Raw genomic sequence first — 21,451 nt, forward strand, 5'->3', positions numbered from 1 at the left:
GTACAGATGTGGCTACTTTACACGTTTGTTATATTGGTCATTATATCATATATTACATAACCTATCATGCACTGCATTGTGTTCATGCCACACTTTTATTGCACACTATAATAGGCATAAACATTAGATGTGGATACCTGTATGGCCTTGTGTATAACAAAGAATAGGTGCTCAATGTGAATGACTTTAATATTGTCTACATGTATACCAATCTGTGTACACTGTCCTGTTGGTGTAATATATGGGCGTTCATCTTCGTGTATCACGAAGGGCTCATTCTGTTGTTATTTGTTGTCGGCAGACAGAAAAAGAAAATGGTTTCCATGGCAACAACATCTCAGCAGTACGCTGTACGGTTCACACGCATTTGTGTTCCGTGCACTTTCTACGGGTGCTCTGATTACAGTGTGTCGCGGAAACAAGAAGTGTATCGTTGGTTCCTTTTTGCTGTGGTGTAACTGGGCGTGATGCTCAGAGGCTCGGCCCGGGCCTCGGATCCGACCGTCGGCGTGTCATTACGCAGAGGAGCCGGAGCCAGGTTAGGACTGGTGGGACTGGGACCGAACTAAGTGCTGGCCGTGTGGCGTATTATGAGGAGGCTGCGTAGGCCCAGTACTTCCTAATCACTCCATATGTGGACGCACATGACACACTGTGACCTTTCTACTTGTATTTGTTTATCATGTGTAGACGTCCTGGCACGGAAAGGGCGCATACTTATTCAGCCTGACAGATATATTAAACTTTAAACTAGTTTAGGTGCCCATATCCAGTTTTATTATGATTTGCTGTGTATACCAAAAAGCTTCCCAACCCCTCACATCAGGCTTTCTAATAATTTGATGTATAGTAAGTACCCTGCATGTATTTTATTATGGGTATGGAATTTGCACTTCTAGCATATATATTGTACTGCCATTCAGGTTAATTAAGTATACAAAACACTTGTCTGGTGATGTATCAATAAAGTCAGATGGTAGAGAATAGTAGAATAGTAGAGAATGGTAGAGAGAGGTGTCTCAGAGATACATAGGTTCAGGAGTCCAGAGTAGTAGCAAGATATCAAAAATGTAAAAGTAAAAAAAAAAAAAAAGGGGGGGGGGGTAAAAAGTCCCAGTTCTAGTGTCCATGGTTCTGTTCAGATAAAACATTACCTGTAAAGGGAGGGGGAGAACAGTAGTGGGAAAACAGACAACCATTATATTTAAATTTAATCATGAGCATCCATCCCCCCGGCCACATGAGCTCAGGTTATCCTGGACCTGCCCCTGCTTGTGACTGGAGAGTGAAACGAAAAGCAGCACATCTCTCTATCAGTTTCTTTTTCTATCAGCATGTTTTTTGTCAACTCAGGAGCATATTGGCACCTTATTACTCTGTCCCCAACTTAAAATTAATTTAATGATTACAGAGATATGTAAATTTGTGTCACTTATCTGCCTAAAGTTCAGCTCTAAATTGTTTTCAATATCTTTTTAATTTTCTTCCAGGTGTAAAATGATGAAGAACTGGGGTATGATTGGTGGGATTGCTGCAGCCCTTGCAGCTGGAATATATGTTCTGTGGGGTCCAATCACAGACAGAAAGAAACGCAAAAAAGGTATCAATAAATAATATCAAATGTCTATAGCTGTTCACAGAAGCTTTTTTTTTTTTTGATAAACTACATGTACAGTTACGTTTGGTCTTGAATTAAATCTTATAGAGAATATTGGCAGATAGGGATACATTGGTCCTACAGGTTGGGTGTTGACATTGGCTTTTGTTGAACTTAGATTGTGAGCTCCTCTTGGAACGCTCGTCTCCTCCTTCTGTGTCGCTGTCTGTATCTGTCTGTCATTTGCAACCCCTATTTAATGTACAGCGCTGCGTAATATGTTGGCCCTATGTACTGTAATAGTAATAAAAACTAAGCAGGAGGCATCTGTGGAATAAATAATAAAATACTCTGTGCAAGGTCCATTTTTTGTATGTTTTTGTCTTCATAATTATTTTCTTGTGTTCTAATTTCTAGGGCTGGTGCCAGGGCTACTTAATTTGGGAAACACTTGTTTTATGAATTCTTTGCTTCAAAGTTTGTCTGCTTGTCCTTCTTTTATTTATTGGCTTGAGGAGTTTACATCACAGTACCAGGTTGAAGAAAAAGACACATCACCTCGATATCTGTCTGTTACACTGCTACAGCTTTTAAAAGGTATTAAATTCTCAAACAGTCCCATATTGTAATGAAACACCTTTCTGTCTTGATGTTTCTTCTTCTGTAAATATCACCTTGACTTCCTACACAAACCAGTGTAATGAGTCATATTTGTACAAGGTTCTACCTCCTGCATTTATAGTGTACAGCACAGACTCAATACAAAGATACTATGGGTTTGTAATTTATTGTGCAGGCACTGAAACTGTCTGGGAATTGGAGGGGGGTATAGATTTGGTTTGCCCAAAGTTCTGTGTTAACACAGGAAAGATGGCTGTATGATTTTTTACTGCACTGATACACCCTCTGCCTTTGCTTGGTCAGTGGTCATAGGGGCTGGACAGAGGTTTTGGACTCCTTGCTCTAAAAAATAGATTTTTTGCAGCTCCTGTAATTGGATGAGAGGTCACTAAGAAAAGGGGTTACAAAGTATAGGGTCAATGCTAATATTAATGTTCAGCCCTAAACTAGTTTTCAGATGTTTAGTACCACAGCCAGCAGTAGGAGAAGCTTGAAGGACTGTTTTCTGCAAGAAAGATACATATTGCAGTCCAGAATTTCACTAGTCTACCTAATATAATAAAGTTCTTAACATAATTTATTGGATGTTATTCATTATTTGATATGATATAAATATATAATAATGTGCGTCTCATTGATGACTTTTACTGGACTCCTATCAGTGTTTTGAGATGATTTTTCTTGGTATGGTGATTTCCTAAAGGAAATCTTAGTGATAGGTTGCTAGCCAACTCTCCCGCCTAGTGATAAGTCAAAAAATCCAATTCTCAGAAATGCTTAGGTTCATGTAGCAATCTTTTCCCAGAATGCAGTGCCCAGGTCTGAGTGACCAATTTACATGTTTTAATATTATAAAATGTTATAACTGTTTTCCCAGCTTTATCTAACCAGGAGGCTGCAGAGGAAGAGGTGATGGATGCCAGTCCTCTCCTTGATGTTCTTAGATCATACAGGTGGCAGATTTCGTCTTTTGAAGAGCAGGTTTGTGAAGTTTTTCTACACATGTATATATTTTTTTGTTCTAGCTACTTCAAATGGCTAACAGACTGGCTGATAATCAGTTTAGAGTATTTTAAATTTTATGTAGATGGCTGCATCTGATCTAGATATGAGTTTCATTGCACAGGAGAGTTCTGCTACTGTCATCATCTGGATGGTGGCCAACACTGAGCAATGGCATGCACCTTTTATTGGAGCACACGCATGTAGACACAGCAAGTTAGAAGGATTAGATATTTGAAAAGTGGAAAGAATGGAAGATGCCTGAAAGAAATATTCATACTATTGCATGCAACAAGATTCATAGACTTCATGATACAGCCCTCCAAAAAGGATTTTGTACTAACCAATACATAGGGTTGAAATCTGCATTGCCAGTCTAACTCCCCCCTAGATCTGCTGCTCTAAGAAATTGTGGCATTGTTCTGTATTGACTTCATTTTAACATATGGGAAATATCATTTAAACATACCAGTATATCAGTCTTAAGGAAGCCTAGTTGTCGAAAGCCTTTGAATACTGTGTATGTATGTATGTATGAGTGAGTGGATATACTGTGCATTGTTTTTTGTTACAATGAGCATATTTCTGATTTTTAGTAAATACTTGATGCCTTTAAATCTATGGAATAGAAATATGTGATATCTTTTTATAATTAATCTAAAAGTTCTGTGTTTTTTGTACTATGTGAAGTAAGTCCTGGATGTGGCACTAATTTATATACCAGTCCCTGGTAACATTACTAAAATATGGTACAGTATTTATTGGAACTCGAGACGAAACTATATACTTCATATCCTATCCTGTCATCTTATACAGCCAGAGCAATAAAAACCTGAAAGGAGTTTTTTTTTTAATTGCCAACAAAGATGCTTTTTCTTCTTTCTATATACTGAAATATACTGCATACTTAATGTCTCTATTTGGTATGAGCACACAGGATGCCAAATACAAGTGTTTTGATGTGGGTGCGATATATTTCTGTCATAGGTCTAAGCCCATCTCACCTTGGTGTGAACTTGATTTGTAGATCAAGGCTTTGTTGATGTAGATATATTTTCGGTGGGGAATAAATGTGAACTTTTCAAAATAACCTAAATTTCTCCAACTGGAAAAGAGGCCTATCTTTGCTATTCAATTTCTTTGCAAGGTTATTTTCTCCTTTTTCCTTTTTCTTTTATTTACAGTTGCCCTATGAAAAATAATGATTTTTTCTTTTTTGGTATGGTATTTTAATATGTGACATATGCTCTTTGGTTACAGGATGCACATGAACTATTTCATGTATTGACATCATCATTAGAAGATGAAAGAGATCGTCACCCCCATGTACCCCACCTTTTTGACATCAATGCTTTGGAGGTACGCAATTTTATATTCAAATTTCAATCATATGCTTTACCGTTTATAGAGATGAAGATCTGACTCATCATGCCTTTCTTGCTACGTTTAGGTATGATCAAAAATGTTATTTGTTATTCACAATTTACCTATGAACTACTGTTATTACTTGCTTTTATTGCAGGTCCCTCAGGTTTGTGAACAGCAGATTCACTGCAGAACACAAGGTGGGTCTCCGTAAATTGTTTGGTACAAATCAGCTAAAATGCTGTGGTAAATAAATTAGCCTGTCAAAAGGTACCCATATATGTATAGGTATTACAATTAAAATAATATTAGGGAAAATCTCAAAGGTCAGCTGCAGTGCCAACCTACAAATCATATTTGCTGTCTTGCACTGCCACATCCCAAAATAATAAATCCAAATCAGCAACACAGTATCAAACAGGAATTGTTAAGCAGACACACTTAAAGGAAAGTATAAATATTAAAATGTTCAATTTAAATAATCATGTTTAAAATATCCATGGAATATATAACCCATACCATCGGGTCTCACAATGTAACTTTCTTCAATGCTATAATCATAGCAGATAATTAAACCTAGCAGAGGTATGCAGTGCAAAACAGTTATGTGCTATAATACCATTTGCCAAAAAGTATGGCTTCATAGCAGGACAATAATTGATGTCCACACTTAACGTGTTTTGTTATAACTTTATCAGGAGTATTGGGCAAAGCTATGTTTAGATATAATGGCAAACAATAACTCATTAATATAAGGAAACCAATAACCAAAAAATATTATGATACAAATATATATTGATACATCATTTAACTACAGTGTATCAACATAAAGAATAAATAACACAGCACACAAACACTTACATCATCAACACATTGATCTTTATGTCCAGTGTTCTACAGTTTTATTTAATTATGCTTAAAATCTAGGAATCAATTTCTTAGAAGAAATTCTAGCATTTCCTCTGAAAGCTGAGGATGAATCTTAAAGTGATATACCTACGTCATCATTTAGGACATTAACTAGAACATCTAGGGATGGAAAACAGAATAAAGGGAGATTGCCTAACAGATCCTTTCAGGGACGCCCCTAGGAAATTAAACAAAAAACCCTGCTCCACTGCAGCTTCTATTATACCCATACCCACTACAATTCTGCCCACTTCTCATGTCATTACTACCTCACAAATATGCCAGAATAGTAATAATCAGTTTTGTTTCCTTCTGGTAATTCCCATGCTCTCACATTTATTTTTTCCACTCCCTCTGACCTAGTTGCTATACCCAAATCTACCATGCATGCACCACCTTCTATAGCTATGTTAAGCATGGTAACATCCCAATCTTTTTTTTAGCAAATACCCCACAGACCATCATTCCACACCAGAAGAAACCAGGGATAAATCAATACTTTACAAGACCCACTCAAAAAAATGATAAACTAAGGATTATACATTTCACTAACCATATCCCCCCCACCCTTCTATTGTGTGCTGCTTCCCCCTGTTCTCATATTGTGCAGAGCAGATGTCCTTTCCGTCTCCTGTGTAACTGTCTGTCATTTGCAGCCCCTATTCAATGTACAGCACTGCGTAATATGTTGGAGCCATATAAATACTGTTTATTTATAAAAATAATTATACTTTACCTGATGATAAATAATCTAAATTTGCTATTGTGTTGTTGATTTGCTTCCCAACCTGGCTGAAGTGTGTTAGTGTAATGTGTGTGGAGGTTTAACTAAATATGCCATAGAAAACAGCAAGCATAATAGTGTATATAACACACTCACACACGCCAAAAGAATTAAGTTACATTCCCTTACCTTTAACAAAAGATGATTGACCAGAGCCTGACAACAGCATCTGAATCATTGCACTATTCAAGTATTTCTGCTTTCACTTCTCTTGCATGTTGCTGAGATCATAGTAGGTCATATTATGGTTTTACACTTTTTTTTTTACTCTATAAACACTTTAAATGTACAAGACACATCATCACAATGTGAAAGGAATACTAATGTATATCTTCATAGTTGATAGGGTAACTAAATACCTGACCAAATATGGATACAGGGCATGTTTTCTCACCTATTTTGTGAGTATGTGTGTATATTCCATCCATGAAAATCCAGAAATATCTATAATTTATAACTTCCAAGTTTATAGTGTACCATTTAAAAATCTACAAAAGCTTGGTTGTGCAGGGTAAAGAATGTAGGCTCCAAAAGTGTCTGTATTATTGTAGATTATGGCGGTGTTTAAAAATGTTGGTCTTTTTATGTTGCTATTGGTTCTGCTAAGTGTAAAACATTCTCATTTGTTGTTCACATATTAGCAGAACAGTAGCTGGAATTTCTACCTATTAGTTTTATAATTCATAACCCAGGTGTTAGAAAAAAAAATTCTACATGTGATAATTGGCAAATTATTGTGCACTAATTTGCATGAGCAGAACTTGACTATAGAGGTGTTGGGGGCAATTTTTGGTAGCAGTTTTGAAATTGGTGTGTGTTTGGTGTTTACCAATTATTTTTCTGCATGCCTGGCTTCTGATATTTTGGGTTCTTACAATATAGTGATAATTTGGCAACATAATTAACTGTCTGTGACTACAGTATACATTTCCCAATGTAGAAATATCACATAATCTGAATATGTACCCTTACTGTGTGTGCCACTGCCGAATGTGTCTTTGTGTCCAAGTAAAACAGTTTACAAAGATATTTACTCAGCAATATAAACACTGGGCATATTCTTTGTTTTTCTTTCAAAAAATGGAGGGTATGGTCAGCAGTTTTCTTTTCAACAGCTTCAAAATATTTCTTTGTGTAATATTTGTTCTTGGTTTCAAGCACTCGTTATTGTTCTGAGGAAAGTTCTACAAGGGCTGGAAATTGTACACTATTGTTCAATTTGGATCATCAGCTACATGTCCCACCTCTTTGCTAATTCTAAATATAGATTCATCCTATAACCTTAGCAGGCAGTCATAGAATCATGTAAGATTTTATTTTCTTATAGGTGTGATAAACCCCATCCCCAGACAGTGGAAAACTCAGCACCCTTTCCACGGAAGATTGACGAGTAACATGGTATGCAAGAACTGTCAGCATCAGGTAAGGGTATGTCTGTTTGTTAAAACCATTAAAGATTAAGCTCTGTCTAATGGCTTTTCAATTTCTTATAGAGTCCTATGCGATATGACACCTTTGACAGCCTCTCATTAAGTATACCTTCTGCTGCATGGGTACGTGTGCTGCTTTTTATTTATTTTTTTAATTCATGTGTTTTAATATGAAAGTTATATATTGCCAAGAGCTCTATGACACACCCATAATGACAAAGTGAAAACAGAGTTTTAGACAATTTTGTGAATTTATTAAAAAGTATTTGAGTTGAAGCACCTATGGCAGCAATTTTTTTTGGATATGATGCAACAAGCTTTTCACACCTAGATTTTCTGCTATTCATTTTTTAAAGTCCTCCAGAAGACTGTCAGTGGGCACTTTTCAGGTCTCACCAGAGATGTTTAATGTCAAAGACCTGGCTGGGCCACTCTCCTGCGTTTTCGTTGCTATGTGCTTTTGGTCATTGTCATGTTGGAAGGTGAACCTTCGGCCCAGTCTGAGGTCTTGAGCAGGTTTTCTTTGTTCCATTCAGCTTTCCCTCAACCCTGACAGTCTCCAAATTCTTGCTGCTGAAACCCCCCCCACAGCATGATGCTGTCACCACAATGCTTTACTGTCGCGATGGTAGTATTGGGCAGGTGATGAATGGTGCCTGGCTTCTTCCAGGCATCATTTTAGACTTGAGGCCAAAATTTCAATCTGCATTGCATTAGACCTTAGAATCTTGCTCTTTACAGTCTAAAACACCTTCAGGTGCTTTTTTTTTTGCAAATTTCAAGTGGGCTTTCATGTGTTTTGCTTTGAGGAGAGGCTTCTAGCCATTCTACTATAAAGCCACTCTACCAGATCAGCGGAAAACTGCAGTTATGGTTGTCCCTCTGAAACATGGTTCCATCTCCACACAGGATCTCTGGAGCTCAGTCGGTGTGACCATCAGGTTTTTGGTCACTTCTCTCACTAAGGCCCTTTTCCCTTTCTTACACAATTCAGCAAGATGACCAGCTCTTGAAGAGTCCTGCAAGTCCAATTGCAAGTCCAAGTTGCTAGAAATTGGCTAAAGGAACTCTGAGGATCACTGAGATGGAAAACGGAATTAAAAAAATGGTGGACACAAGAGAACTGTATTCATGAATCACAGTACTTTTGTAAACTAAATATCAGGAACCATTGCTGTCTTAAGATTGCTCACATTCAAAATTTAAGTCAGTGTCTTATTGTTGCATTTCTTTCATGTTGCTCCGTGTCCTTTTCTTGACTCCTACGCCATTTCTTGTCCTTAGTAAGAGAGCAGACATTTGAAAGGCATTTGTGTTGCATGTAGAGGGGCTACTTTTCTGTAAATGAGTACTAAATATCTAAAGAATCAGCAGTAAGATATGTGAGTTTTAAAGCCTAACTCCAGGCTCACACCCATCATTTCTTCCCCATACCACCCAAAGGTCCCTGCCATATTTTATCCATTTTTTTTTTTCAAATACACATTTACCTATTTACCTTTTATTAGACTAGTTACTTAAATCATAAGGTCCTCGTAATAAACAATGCTGAGCATTGCTGATTTGATCACAGTGCATCTTTCTACATCATTATACTGTGCAAGGGTCTGTGGCAGATCCATGGTACCCTGTAATTACAGGATGTTCTTGACATTTAGGATTAAGTTACTTTGGGTATCAGCAAGGAATTACTGTGGGGAACATTACCAGAGAGGAGGTAATTATTGCATCCAAAGCTGCTTTTTTTGTTTTTTATTACTGCTTCGGGATCTTTTTTTTTTTTTAAATTTCCAAGAATTGGCAATTAACTTAACAAAAGAGTCACTTAAAAGAAAAATATAATGGTTTAGGGCAGTGGCTGCCAACCTTTTTGGACCAGCGGACCACTAAATTTACCAGCTCCAGACCGCACATGCGCGGGGAGCTGGGTGTCACTCAAAGGGGAAGAAATCTCCCCTTTAGTGACATCATGATGCCAGAACCTGCCAGAAGTTGTTTCTAGGAGGCTGTCAAAAGGAGGGGGCGTCTTTATTTTACAATACCAAGAAGTTGTTGCACAAGTGTATTTATTTTGTTTTAAAAACAATCTTTAAATTTTCTCCAGGGCCGTGCTATGACTCTTGACCACTGTCTACAGCACTTCATCTCCACAGAGAGTGTTAAAGATGTTGTCTGTGAAAACTGTACCAAAGTAAGTTGTAAATAGTAAAAACTGGTATGTGCTGACACTCATATTTACTCTAGTTGAAGTATAAAGGTTTTTTGTTTTTTTTATGCTTGTGAAAAATACTGATGTGTACAGGTATGTATTTTTACCTTTTTGTTGTTTTTAGTGCCAGTATAACAGACGCCCTAAAACTAGCACTATTTCTTGCTCCTTTTCTTTACTAATATATTAGGATTGGAGATTTTAGATGATGTAATCAAAACCTGTTTATATTTTATAGTATGGTGTTTTTACCAATAAATCATGCTATAATGAAAGATAACTTTTTTCAGGGGATGAGTTCGTGAAAGTTGCATGGAAAATGCAAATTGCAGCTAAGGTATAACTGTCCCATTTTCTTTATCACAGTTACAAGTGCAAGAAAGGCCAAATGGGCAGCTTGTAGAAGATCAGAAAACTACATTTGTTAAGCAGTTGAAATTAGGAAAGGTGAGCAACCAACAACATACTGGGATTCTTTAGTAGGTCTTTATTAGGCTGCGTTGGATTTTTTATATATTCTATGAGTAAGGACTGTGTGAAATACACTAAGAATTATGAAAAAAACAAATGGGCCACTTTGCTGGCAGGTAATAGATTTGTCTGCTACATTCAGTTCAGGTTTATGTTTCACTGTCTATGTGATTATTTGTTGTATATTGAATTTGTGTTTTTGTCTTTCCTATAGCTTCCACAGTGTTTATGTATCCATTTGCAGCGTCTGAGTTGGTCCAATCAGGGTAGTCCACTAAAACGCAATGAACACGTCCAGTTTAGTGAGTTTCTGGCTTTGGACAGATATAAATATCGGCTGGCTGGAAAATCCTTCTCACAGAATCAGGGCAGTACTCGTAGAAAAACAAATCCACCAACAACAGATGGATCATCAGGTATTACCTGTTTTAGAAGAGTGCAATATTTTGCTTCATTTTTACTTGAAAACTTGTTTGTGGTATTAATAGACTATCTCCATGAGTGATACTTAGCTTTATTATTTTTCAGCACTAATGCCTTACGTCCTTACTAAATGTTGAGATACTGCTTCTTAAGCATTGGCTTGCCACTTAAGCTGCGTACACACTTGCAATTTTTGTCGTTGGAAAGGATCTTTCACGATCCTTTCCAACGACAAGGGACTGCACGATGCATGAACGGTGCTGTACATACAGCACTGTTCATGCTCTATGGAGAGGGGAGGGGGAGAGCGACGGAGCGGCACCCTGCTGCGCGCTCTCCCCCTTCCCTTTCATTAGGATCGGTTGTCGTCCATCGTCTGTGGATCCGGCAGGACGGTCGTTTGGACGATGGACGACACCGACTGTACACACGGCAGATTTTCGCCCGATATTTGGCTGATGCCGATTATCGGGCGATAAAAATCTGCCGTGTGTACGTAGCTTTAGTGTGTCATTTCCTTTTAAATATGTGCATTGGCAAAAGTAGATATGCACAAAAATTGCTTTTGTTGTTTAACTTTAACTAAAAATGGGGAAAACCTAAAATATATCTAGATTAGATATTGTTGACATGCTGTGATGTTTGAATTTAGAATGCAGCGTTTGGCAGGTCTTTTGCCATATTTCTTTTCAGTTGGAGAATTTATTTAGTAGCATACATTAATATCATTGTAACCCTTCTTGGTGTAAAATTTATTCAGTTAGTGGTGTTTTTTTATTTTTTTTAGTGTCTGATGGTATTCATAATTCCAAGATTCAGTTATTGAATGGAACATATTCTACTTCATTATTGTCATCTACCTATACAAACTCCAAGTCTCCTTCATTAGACTGCATGTGAGTACCTGTGACATACACTACTTAGGAAACCCTTGTTAAAAGAAATATGGGGTCTTTATAATATTTTCTTTCTAAAATAACTTTAACTTAGTTTCCAAAAAAGTTGGGACAGTGTGTAAAATGTAAATAAATACAAATAAATACAAAATGCATTGCTTTGTAAATTACAGAAAAACATTTATTTGGAAAGAGTACAAAGACAATATATCACGTTGAAATTAAAAAAAATATTAAACTAAAAAAATATTTTATGAAAAATATTTGCTCATATTGAATGTAATGTCAGCAGCAACCTTCCAAAAATATGAGACTGGGACAATGAGGAGCAACAAAATATGCGAAAAATGTGATGGAACATCTCACTAATTAGTTAATTGGCAACAGGCCAGTTACATGATTGGGTAAAAAAGAAGCATTCCAGAAAGGCTTAGTCTATCAAAATTCAAGATGAAGAGGGTTACATCATTCTGTGAAATATTTCATGGACAATAATGCAATAGTTTAGAAATAGCTACTTATGACCTAGGGATCAGCAATACAGAACAGGTTTACAGCTTCTGATTACGTCAAGATTAAGTTACCTTTGTCAATACGCTACACTTATAAAGGCATGTGTGTAAGAGAACTGCTCTTCTGTGACAGATGATTTCCCAGGTCTTCTTCAGAGTTCACAGATTTCTCACTGTGATTTTCTGAGCCGCAACTTTTTAAAATAAATGTAACCTATGGAGTAAATATTAAAATGATGTGTTGTGCTGACTGCATTTTCATAATATTATGAATAACAGATTTTCACTGTTACCTGTTCTAATTGCAGTTCTTCCTCATATCTCTTTCGTCTGATGGCAGTCATTGTTCATCATGGTGACATGCATTCAGGACATTTTGTTACCTATCGACGTTCTCCTCATGCATCCAAGAGCCAAAAGCATTCCAGCCAGCAGTGGTTGTGGATTTCAGATGATACAGTGCGCAGGGCAAACATACAGGAGGTTCTCTCCTCTTGTGCTTATTTACTGTTTTATGAACGCGTGTTTTCAAAGCCTCGCAATCTAGGACATGAGGCCCAAGCAGAGGAATGAGGACAGCAAAAGGTTACACAGTTCTGTTTTGCATTTAATTTATAGTTTTGATGCAGAAGGACAGATTTCAAAACTGTACTGCTGGAAAAAAGAAGTTATTATGAGGTACTGCCATTAAAAAAAATAAAAAATACTACCTAGTCTGAGTACACCTGAATAAAAAAAGAATACCTAGGATTTTGTGGTATGATCAATAAAGGCAATCAATAAAATTTTTTATTATTTTCAATTTTTCATCATTTTTGTACAGTACTTTTCAACCATTTGCTATGATTTATTTACAAAATGTTTACTGGAGATATCGTAGCTTTTTTTTTTTTTTTTTTTTTACCTGAAAGATTTTTTTATTTTCATAAAGTAAAGAGCCCAAGATTATGATTTTAATATATATAGCATATTTAGCAAGATTCAATCCAAAAAAATCTAAATGTACTTGTAACAACTAGAATTTATAGAATAAAATATCTTAACCCAAGAACAAGCATGTCATATACTTAAGCTTACTAAATATTTGGATGCGGTGGCTGCTTGAGTTTTTTTTTTCAGATTCTGCACAATTTGTGTGAATACTGAGAAATAACTATAAAGCATGCTAGAAATCATATGCCCATGTAAATTCCTGTGCACTTAATTGATATTTCAAACAATGTTATCAAGTACTCCTTTTAACGGAGATATATAGATCAAAGAGAAGCCTACACTGACACCTTATCACCATAGATACAGTACAATAGGAGGGTGTTGTCACTCTAAAACAGGAAGTCTTTTGCTTGCTGAATCAAGAGGTACAATTACAAAATAATGCAGCCACATCTAAGGACTGGTAATCTGTAATTATTAACATTTTAGTTTTTATGTTTAGATATCCTTTATTACCTGTAAAATCAATAGCTTTTGTGCAGATTATACCCTGCATCCAAATAAAAGGCTTAGGTATACTTTCCTTTTATACTTTTACTTTTGAAATGTAAAATGCCACAAGATATTATTTTATTGTCTTAAATTGCTACGCCTGTATATGTGTAAATAAGAGATAATTTATTCTTACCTTGACAGATTGTTTAAATGACTTGTAATTTACAATTTAATTTTAATATGTTGTAATAATAATATGTGGTAATAAAGATGTTTTCCTGAAGAATTTCCTTACATGGTATACCAATCACAGAACATTCCAGTAATCCCATTTACAATGGCAAATTTGTCTTTGAATTCCCAGTACATAGTTTTTTTAAAGCTGAATTCTGGGCACATACGGTTCTATGTAGCACAGATGAAGTACTCACGTGGCCCAACACAACAGTTTTGCTCTGTCTTTTTCTGGGTTGGAAACCTTCAGCGTTCTTTAATTGCTTGGATGGAAATAATGCAGCTCCTTTGCAGATACGTGGAAGTTTATTAATTCCAGCACTGAATTACATATGAAAGAAGGTTTTTAAGTAGCAGTTATTTAATTTGAAATTTTTTCCCCATATCTTTATTGAAGTACACAAGGTGAGAGTACTTTGACTATGCATACAATACATAATGCATATTGATAAATGAGAAGCTTAGCCACACAATGGAAGCTTGGGCATGCAGATTGTTTGAGCTCTGTGCTGTTGGAGGTGCCTAAAGCTGCATGCACATGTGCACTTTCCAACAACTAGCACTGCACGATGCATGAACGAGTGCTGTACATATAGCACTGTTCTGCTCTATGCGGAGGGGAGGGGGAGAACGACGGAGCAGTACCCTGCTGCGCGCTCTCCCCCTTCCCTTGCATTAGGATCGTTAGTCGTCCATCGTCCGTGGATCAGCCAGGACGGTCGCACGGACGATGGACGACTGGCGCTGTACACACGCGAGATTCTCGCCCGATATCGGCCCTGATCCGATTATCGGGTGGGAACTGTTGGACATGAGTACGTAGCTTAAGCATTCTTCCACAGCCAACAAGCCTGCTCCTGCAGGCTCCGCTGCTGAGTGGCCACAATGGCTCTACAGAGCCACCACACAGTACAGATGTTTCATGACCAGTATTTCCATCGTCAGTCTCTCCATTAATCGCCCAGTCAGCACATCCCAAAGCGCCTCCGTGCAGACAGGCAAGTGGTCCTGTGTTATCTTTCTTAAAATGAAGGTTTCAATTCAGCACGCATTGAATTATCTCCTAAACGCAAAATAAAGACAATGTAGCAGCAACATAACCTCAGTGAATTCCCATGTCACTACATTACAATCCTCATCCTCTGTCGCTGAGGCACTTCTGCATGCTCTAGTGGCAGATCTTCCACTTCTACCAGGAGAGGAACTTTCCTTACTTTTTCTTCAAATTTAGGACAATGAAAATTGCAGTTGTTGCAACAGTGTCCTCTTTGGAGGGATTCCGGGGGCCAAGCCCTGAAATAAAGGCGACAGTCACAGCCATCTTTTATATACTATTAGAGGGTCCTCCTACAACCGACATTGAACTGGGCAGAGTTCACAGGGTAAGTGGTCCGAGGAGTCCCTCTGTGATCTTCCCACAAGATGTATTATGTAGAATCCACTTTTATTCACTGAAAGAAGAAATTAAGAAGCAAGCTGAAAGGAAATGATTTTGTCATATACTCCATCTAGTTTGTAACCTCCATTTTGTAGTAGACTTTTGAGCGTCTATTCACTAAAGTGTCAAAAAAAATGACAAAGAAAATGATCACCTTGTGACTGAGAGGAAATAGCAGGATATTAGGGTCATATAAATTGTTTAGGTCACTTTTAACTTTGTCCTTCAATTACTTTTCTGTCCTGCCTACTGAGAATTGTATAAATTTTCTCAAATAAATTAGAACAGCAACTACATAGATTTAATGGATATACTGTATTGATATACCTGCAAACTTGATGAAGCAAAAGCGTGATGTCCTATATACACAACTTTATTGACATAACAGAGACCAGGAACGTAAACATTATATTTGTCAATTTCAAATCAGAGACTGTCACGTGAAAAAGCGCCTATTGGGCGGTATGTGTGCGTCACTTGAAAAGCCTGTTAAAAAAATGACGTCACAGTCAACGACTGTAGGTGGAGCTGAGACTCCTCAGAGGCAGTAGGTGAGTGTGGATAGTCTGCTAAGCTACGATCCTGACAGGTCAGCTGCAGGCACAGCACCATACACTCCTTGTGTACCTTCCTCCACACTGTCAACGAGGATTCCAATTCAGCCAAAAGACCCCTAAATGTGGACTTTGTGTCACAGCCACGTCCCAACTGAGCCCAGTGTGCTGTCACTAAATGCAAGCCCGCCCCAATAACAATCCTTCATCTCCTCCCCCACCTGCAAACTTGATGAAACAAAAGCAGGTGATGTACTAAATAACAACTTTATTGACATAACACAGAAAAACCAGGAACTTAAACATTATCTTTAGCAATTTCCAATCAGAAGAGAAAACCGAGAGAGACACTGTCACGTGAAGCCCGCCTATTGGGCGGTACGTGGGCGTGACTTGAAACGTCTGGTATAAAAATGATGTCACAGTCATTGACTGTAGGTGGAGCTGGGACTCCTCAGAGGCTGGAGGAGTGTGTGGATACTCTACTAAGCTACGATCCTGACAGGTCAGCTTCTATTATTATTTATAGGGGGGTTTCTATATGAAAAGCCCAGCCTATTCCACTCACTACTGACACACCACTCCTTATTGTACTCACCCACAATACAGGGGAACCTGGGTTCCCTCAAGAGCTCAGGAATATACAAAGGTGCACATAACAGACAAGTCACTTCCCATCACAGTAAAACATACAAGTAGGGGAATTTGTGGAGTGCTTGAGCACAAAATAGATCCTACTGCTACAAATTATTGTAATTATACACAAAAAGGTACCCCTACCACAGTAGGTTAGGCATCAATGCAAACTTCTCAAATTGGCCTGAAAGTCAATATTATGATAACATAAAATACACTAGCAGCAATAACTGAGCAGGAGAAATGTCAGGGACACAGACAGGGATATTGGGAACTTCCCAGTCATTCCCAATACCTACTAACCTAAAACAAGTCACCTGCATATAAGAATGGTGCCAGATAGAAGAGATCAGCAACCACTCTTGATTTTCCTCTTGATTGTAGGAGCAGTTCCTGGTTTGCATTTAAGTTAAGATTTACATATTTAATGAACCATGGTAAATGAGCATGTGTATTTCTCTCTATGTTATCTATTTTTGTACAAACAGTTCCAGGTTTGGATTTAAGGTAAAATTACCAATTTTCATTTGTATTTAAAGTATAAGAATTTTGTGCAAATAAATTTCTATGCCGGGTGTGACCCATGAGCCATGTTATATGATCATTGGGACTTCTTTCTATGTCCTCTTGATTGTAGGAGTAGTTCCTAGTTTAGATTTAAGGTAAGATTTACATAGTTAATGAGCCTTGTTAAATGAATATGTGTATTACTCTCTGTGCTCTCTTTTTTCTATGTTCCGGGTTTGGATTTAAGGTAAAATTACCAATTTTCATTTGTATTTAATGCATTACGAATCTGTGCAGATAATCTTTTATGCCAATTGTGACCCATGAGCCATATTAAATGATCATGTGCACCTTTCTATGTTCTCCTGATTTTAGGAACATTTCTTGGTTTGGATTTAAGGTAAGATTTATATTGTTATGAAACCATGTTAAAGGAATATGTGTATTTCTCTTTATGTTCTCTAGATTGTATTGGCAGTTCCTGATTTGGAATGAAGGTAAGATTATCATGTTTCATTTATATTTATTGCTTTTATCCCAAGTGTGACCAATGAGCCATTGAGCATGTGTATTTCTCTCTATAATCTTTTCGTAGGAGCAGTTCCTGGTTTGCATTTAAGGTAAGATATATATTATGGAGATATGTTATGGAGCCATGTTAAATTATCATGTGTATTTCTCTCTCTATGTTGCCTTGGTTTTAGGAGCAGTTTCTGGTTTGGAATTAAGGGAAGATTAGCATTTTAAGGAGCCATGTTAAATGATCACGTGTACATGTTACTTCTCTATGTTCATTTGATTGTAGAAGCAGTTCCTGGTTTGGATTTAATGTGAGATTAACAGTGTTATGTGGTTATGGAGCCATGTTAAATGATTGTGTTGAATTCTCTACATATTCTCTTTTTTGTAGGAGCAGTTCCTGGTTTGGATTTAAGGTAAGATTTACATTGTTAAGGAGCCATGTTAAATGAATATGTATATTTCTCTCTATGTTCTCCATTTTTTGTAGGAACAGTAGAGGATTTCATTTGTATTTAAAGTATAGGAATTCTGAATTTTCTGTAATTAAAGTATAGGAATTTCCATGGAGAGTGTGACCCATGAGCCATGTTAAAAGAGCATGTGTATTTTTCTCTTTGTTCTTTTGATTGTCGAACCAGTTCTTCGTTTGGAGTTTAGATAAGATTAACATTGTTAAGGAGCCATGTTAAATTATTATGTTTATTTCTCTCTATGTTCTCCATTTTGTAGGAACAGTCCCCGATTTGGATTGAGGGTAAGATTCCCATTTTTCATTTGAATTTAATGTATAAGAATTCTGTGCAGACAAATTTCTATGTCAAGTGTGACCCATGAGCCATGTTATATGATCATCTGTGATTCTCACTGTTTTCTTGATTTTAGGAGCAGTTCCTAGATTGGAATTAAGAAAGATTAGCATTTAAAGAGCCATATTAAATGATTATGTGGACCTCTCTATGTTCTCTTGATTAAAGGAACAGTTTCTGGTTTGGATTTAAGGTAACATTCACAGTGTTATGGAGCCATGTTAAAGGAATATGTGTATTTCTCTTTATGTTCTCTAGATTGTATTGGTAGTCCCTGATTTGGATTGAAGATAAGATTATCAAGTTACATTTGTATTTAATCCATTACAAATTTGTGCAGATAAACGTTTATGCCAAGTGTGTGACCCATGAGCCATGTTAAATGATCATGTGTAATTCTCTCTATATTCTTGTGATTGTAGGAGCAGTTCCTGATTTGGATTTAAAGTAAGATTTACATTGTTAGGGAGCCATGAAGGTAAGATTATCATGTTTCATTTGTATTTATTGCGTTATGAATCTGTGCAGATAAACTTCTATCCCAGATATGACCCTTGAGCCATGTTAAATGAGCATGTATTTCTCTCTATAATCTCTTTTTTGTAGGAGCAGTTCCTGGTTTCCATTTAAGGTAAGATATATATTGTTATGGAGCCATGTTAATGATCATGTGTATTTCTCTCCCTATGTTCTCTTGATTGGAGGAACAGTTCCTGGTTTGGGTTTAAGGTAAGATTTACAGTGTTATGGAGCAATGTGAAAGGAATATGTGTATTTCTCTTCATGTTCTCTAAATTGTATTGGCAGTTCCTGGTTTGGATTGAAGGTAAAATTATCAAGTTACATTTGTATTTAATCCATTACGGATCTGGGCAGATAAACTTTTATGCCAAGTGTGACCCATAAGCCACGCTAAATGATCATGTGTAATTCTCTCCATGTACTCATGATTGTAGGAGCAGTTCCTGGTATGGATTTAAAGTAAGATTTACATTGTTATGGAGCCATGTTAAATGAATATGTATATTTCTCTCTATGTTCTCTTGATTGTAAGGGCAGTTCCTGGTTTGGACTGAATGTAAGATTATCATGTTTAATTTGTATTTAATGCGTTATGAATCTGTGCAGATAAACTTCTATTCCAGGTGTGAACTAAGAGCCATATTAAATGAGCATGTGTATTTCTCTATATAATCTCTTTTTTGTAGGAGCAGTTCCTGGTTTGCATTTATGGTAAGATATATATTGTTATGGACCATGTTAAATGATTATGTGTATTTCTCTCTATATGTTCTCATTATTCTATTTTTAGGAGAAGTTCCTGGTTTGGAATTAAGGGAATTAAGGAAAGTATAGGAATTCTGAATTTTCTGTATTTAAAGTATAAGAATTTCCATGGTGAGTGTGACCCATGAGCCATGTTAAATGATCATGTGTAATTCTCCCTATGTTCTCCTGATTGTAGGAGCTGTTCCTGGTTTGGATTTAAGGTAAGATTAACAGTATTATGGGGTGACGGAGCCATGTTGAATGATTATGTTTAATTCTCTCTTTGTTCTTTTGATTGTAGGAGCAGTTTCCTATTTGGATTTAAGGTAAGATTTATATAGTTAATGAGCCATGTTAAATGAATATGTGTGTTTCTCTTTATTTTCTCTTTTTTTTGTAGGAACAGTTCCAGGTTTGGATTTTGGGTAAGATTCCACATTTTGATTTGTATTTAAAGTATGGGGATTCTGAATTTTCTGTATTTAAAGTATAAGAATTTCCATGGCGAGTGTGTTCCATGAGCCATGTTAAATGATCATGTGTACTTCTCTTTGTTCTCTTGTTTGTAGGAGCAGTTCCTGGTTTGGATTTCAGGTAAGATTAACAGCGTTATGTGGTTAAGGAGCCATGTTAAATGATTATGTTTAAATCTCTCTATGTTCTCTTGATTGAAGTAGCAGTTCCTTGTTTGGATTTATGGTAAGATTTACATTGTTAAGGAGCCATGTTAAATGAATATGTGTATTTCTCTCTATGTTGTCCTTTTTTTGTAGGAACAGTTGCGGATTTGGATTTCGGGTAAGATTACCAATTTTCATTTGTATTTAAAGTATAGGAATTCTGAATTTTCTGTATTTAAAGTATAAGAATTTCCATGGTGAGTTTGACCAATGCGCCATGTTAAATGATCATGTGTAATTCTCTCTATGTTCTCCTGATTGTAGGAGCTGTTCCTGGTTTGGATGTAAGGTAAGATTAACAGTATTATGGGGTGATGGAGCCATGTTAAATGATTATGTTTAATTATCTCTTTGTTCTTTTGATTGTAGGAGCAGTTTCCTATTTGGATTTAAGGTAAGATTTATATAGTTAATGAGCCATGTTAAATGAATATGTGTATTTCTCTTTATGTTCTCTTTTTTTGTAGGAACAGTTCCAGGTTTGGATTTTGGGTAAGATTACAAATTTTCATTTGTATTTAAAGTATAAGAATTCTGAATTTTCTGTATTTAAAGTATAAGAATTTATATGGCGAGTGTGACCCATGAGCCATGTTAAATGATCATGTGTACTTCTCTTTGTTCTCTTGATTGTAGGAGCAGTTCCTTGTTTGGATGTAAGGTAAGATTATCATGATTATTTTGTATTTATTGCATGACAAATCTGTGCAAATAAACCTCTATCCCAAGTGTCACCCATGTTAAATGACCATGTTTAATTCTCTCTATGTTCTCTTGATCGTAGGAACATTTCCTGGTTTTGGATTTAAGGTAAGATTACCATTGCTATGGAGCCATGTTAAAATAATATGTGTTTTCTCTCTATGTTCTCTTTTTTGTAGGAGCAGTTCCAGATTTGGATATAAGGTAAGATTTCCATTGTAATAGAGCCATGTTATTTGAATATGTATAATTCTCTCTGTGTTCTTTTGATTGTAGGAGCAGTTCCTCATTTGGATTTAAGGTAAGATTTACATAGTTAGTGAGCCATGTTAAATGAATATGTGTGTTTCTCTTTTTTTGGAGGAACAGTTCCAGGTTTGGATTTTGGGTAAGATTCCACATTTTGATTTGTATTTAAAGTATGGGGATTCTGAATTTTCTGTATTTAAAGTATAA

General features: G+C 36.5%; 1 protein-coding gene across 1 annotated transcript; it reads left to right on the plus strand.

Moving 5' to 3' along the window:
• Positions 1–311: 311 nt before the first annotated feature.
• Positions 312–13,933, plus strand: USP30 (ubiquitin specific peptidase 30). Its single transcript, XM_072415357.1, has 13 exons — positions 312–538; positions 1,491–1,600; positions 2,015–2,194; positions 3,096–3,199; positions 4,481–4,579; positions 4,743–4,785; positions 7,606–7,700; positions 7,772–7,831; positions 9,813–9,899; positions 10,284–10,364; positions 10,603–10,804; positions 11,599–11,707; positions 12,528–13,933. The coding sequence occupies exons 1-13, from the start codon at positions 468–470 to the stop codon at positions 12,790–12,792; spliced, it is 1,506 nt and encodes a 501-aa protein (XP_072271458.1). The 5' UTR covers positions 312–467; the 3' UTR covers positions 12,793–13,933.
• The last annotated feature ends 7,518 nt before the right edge of the window (positions 13,934–21,451 follow it).

This window comes from Pyxicephalus adspersus, chromosome 6 (genome assembly GCF_032062135.1).
Source record: "Pyxicephalus adspersus chromosome 6, UCB_Pads_2.0, whole genome shotgun sequence".
In the NCBI taxonomy this organism is placed as follows: Eukaryota; Metazoa; Chordata; class Amphibia; order Anura; family Pyxicephalidae; genus Pyxicephalus; species Pyxicephalus adspersus.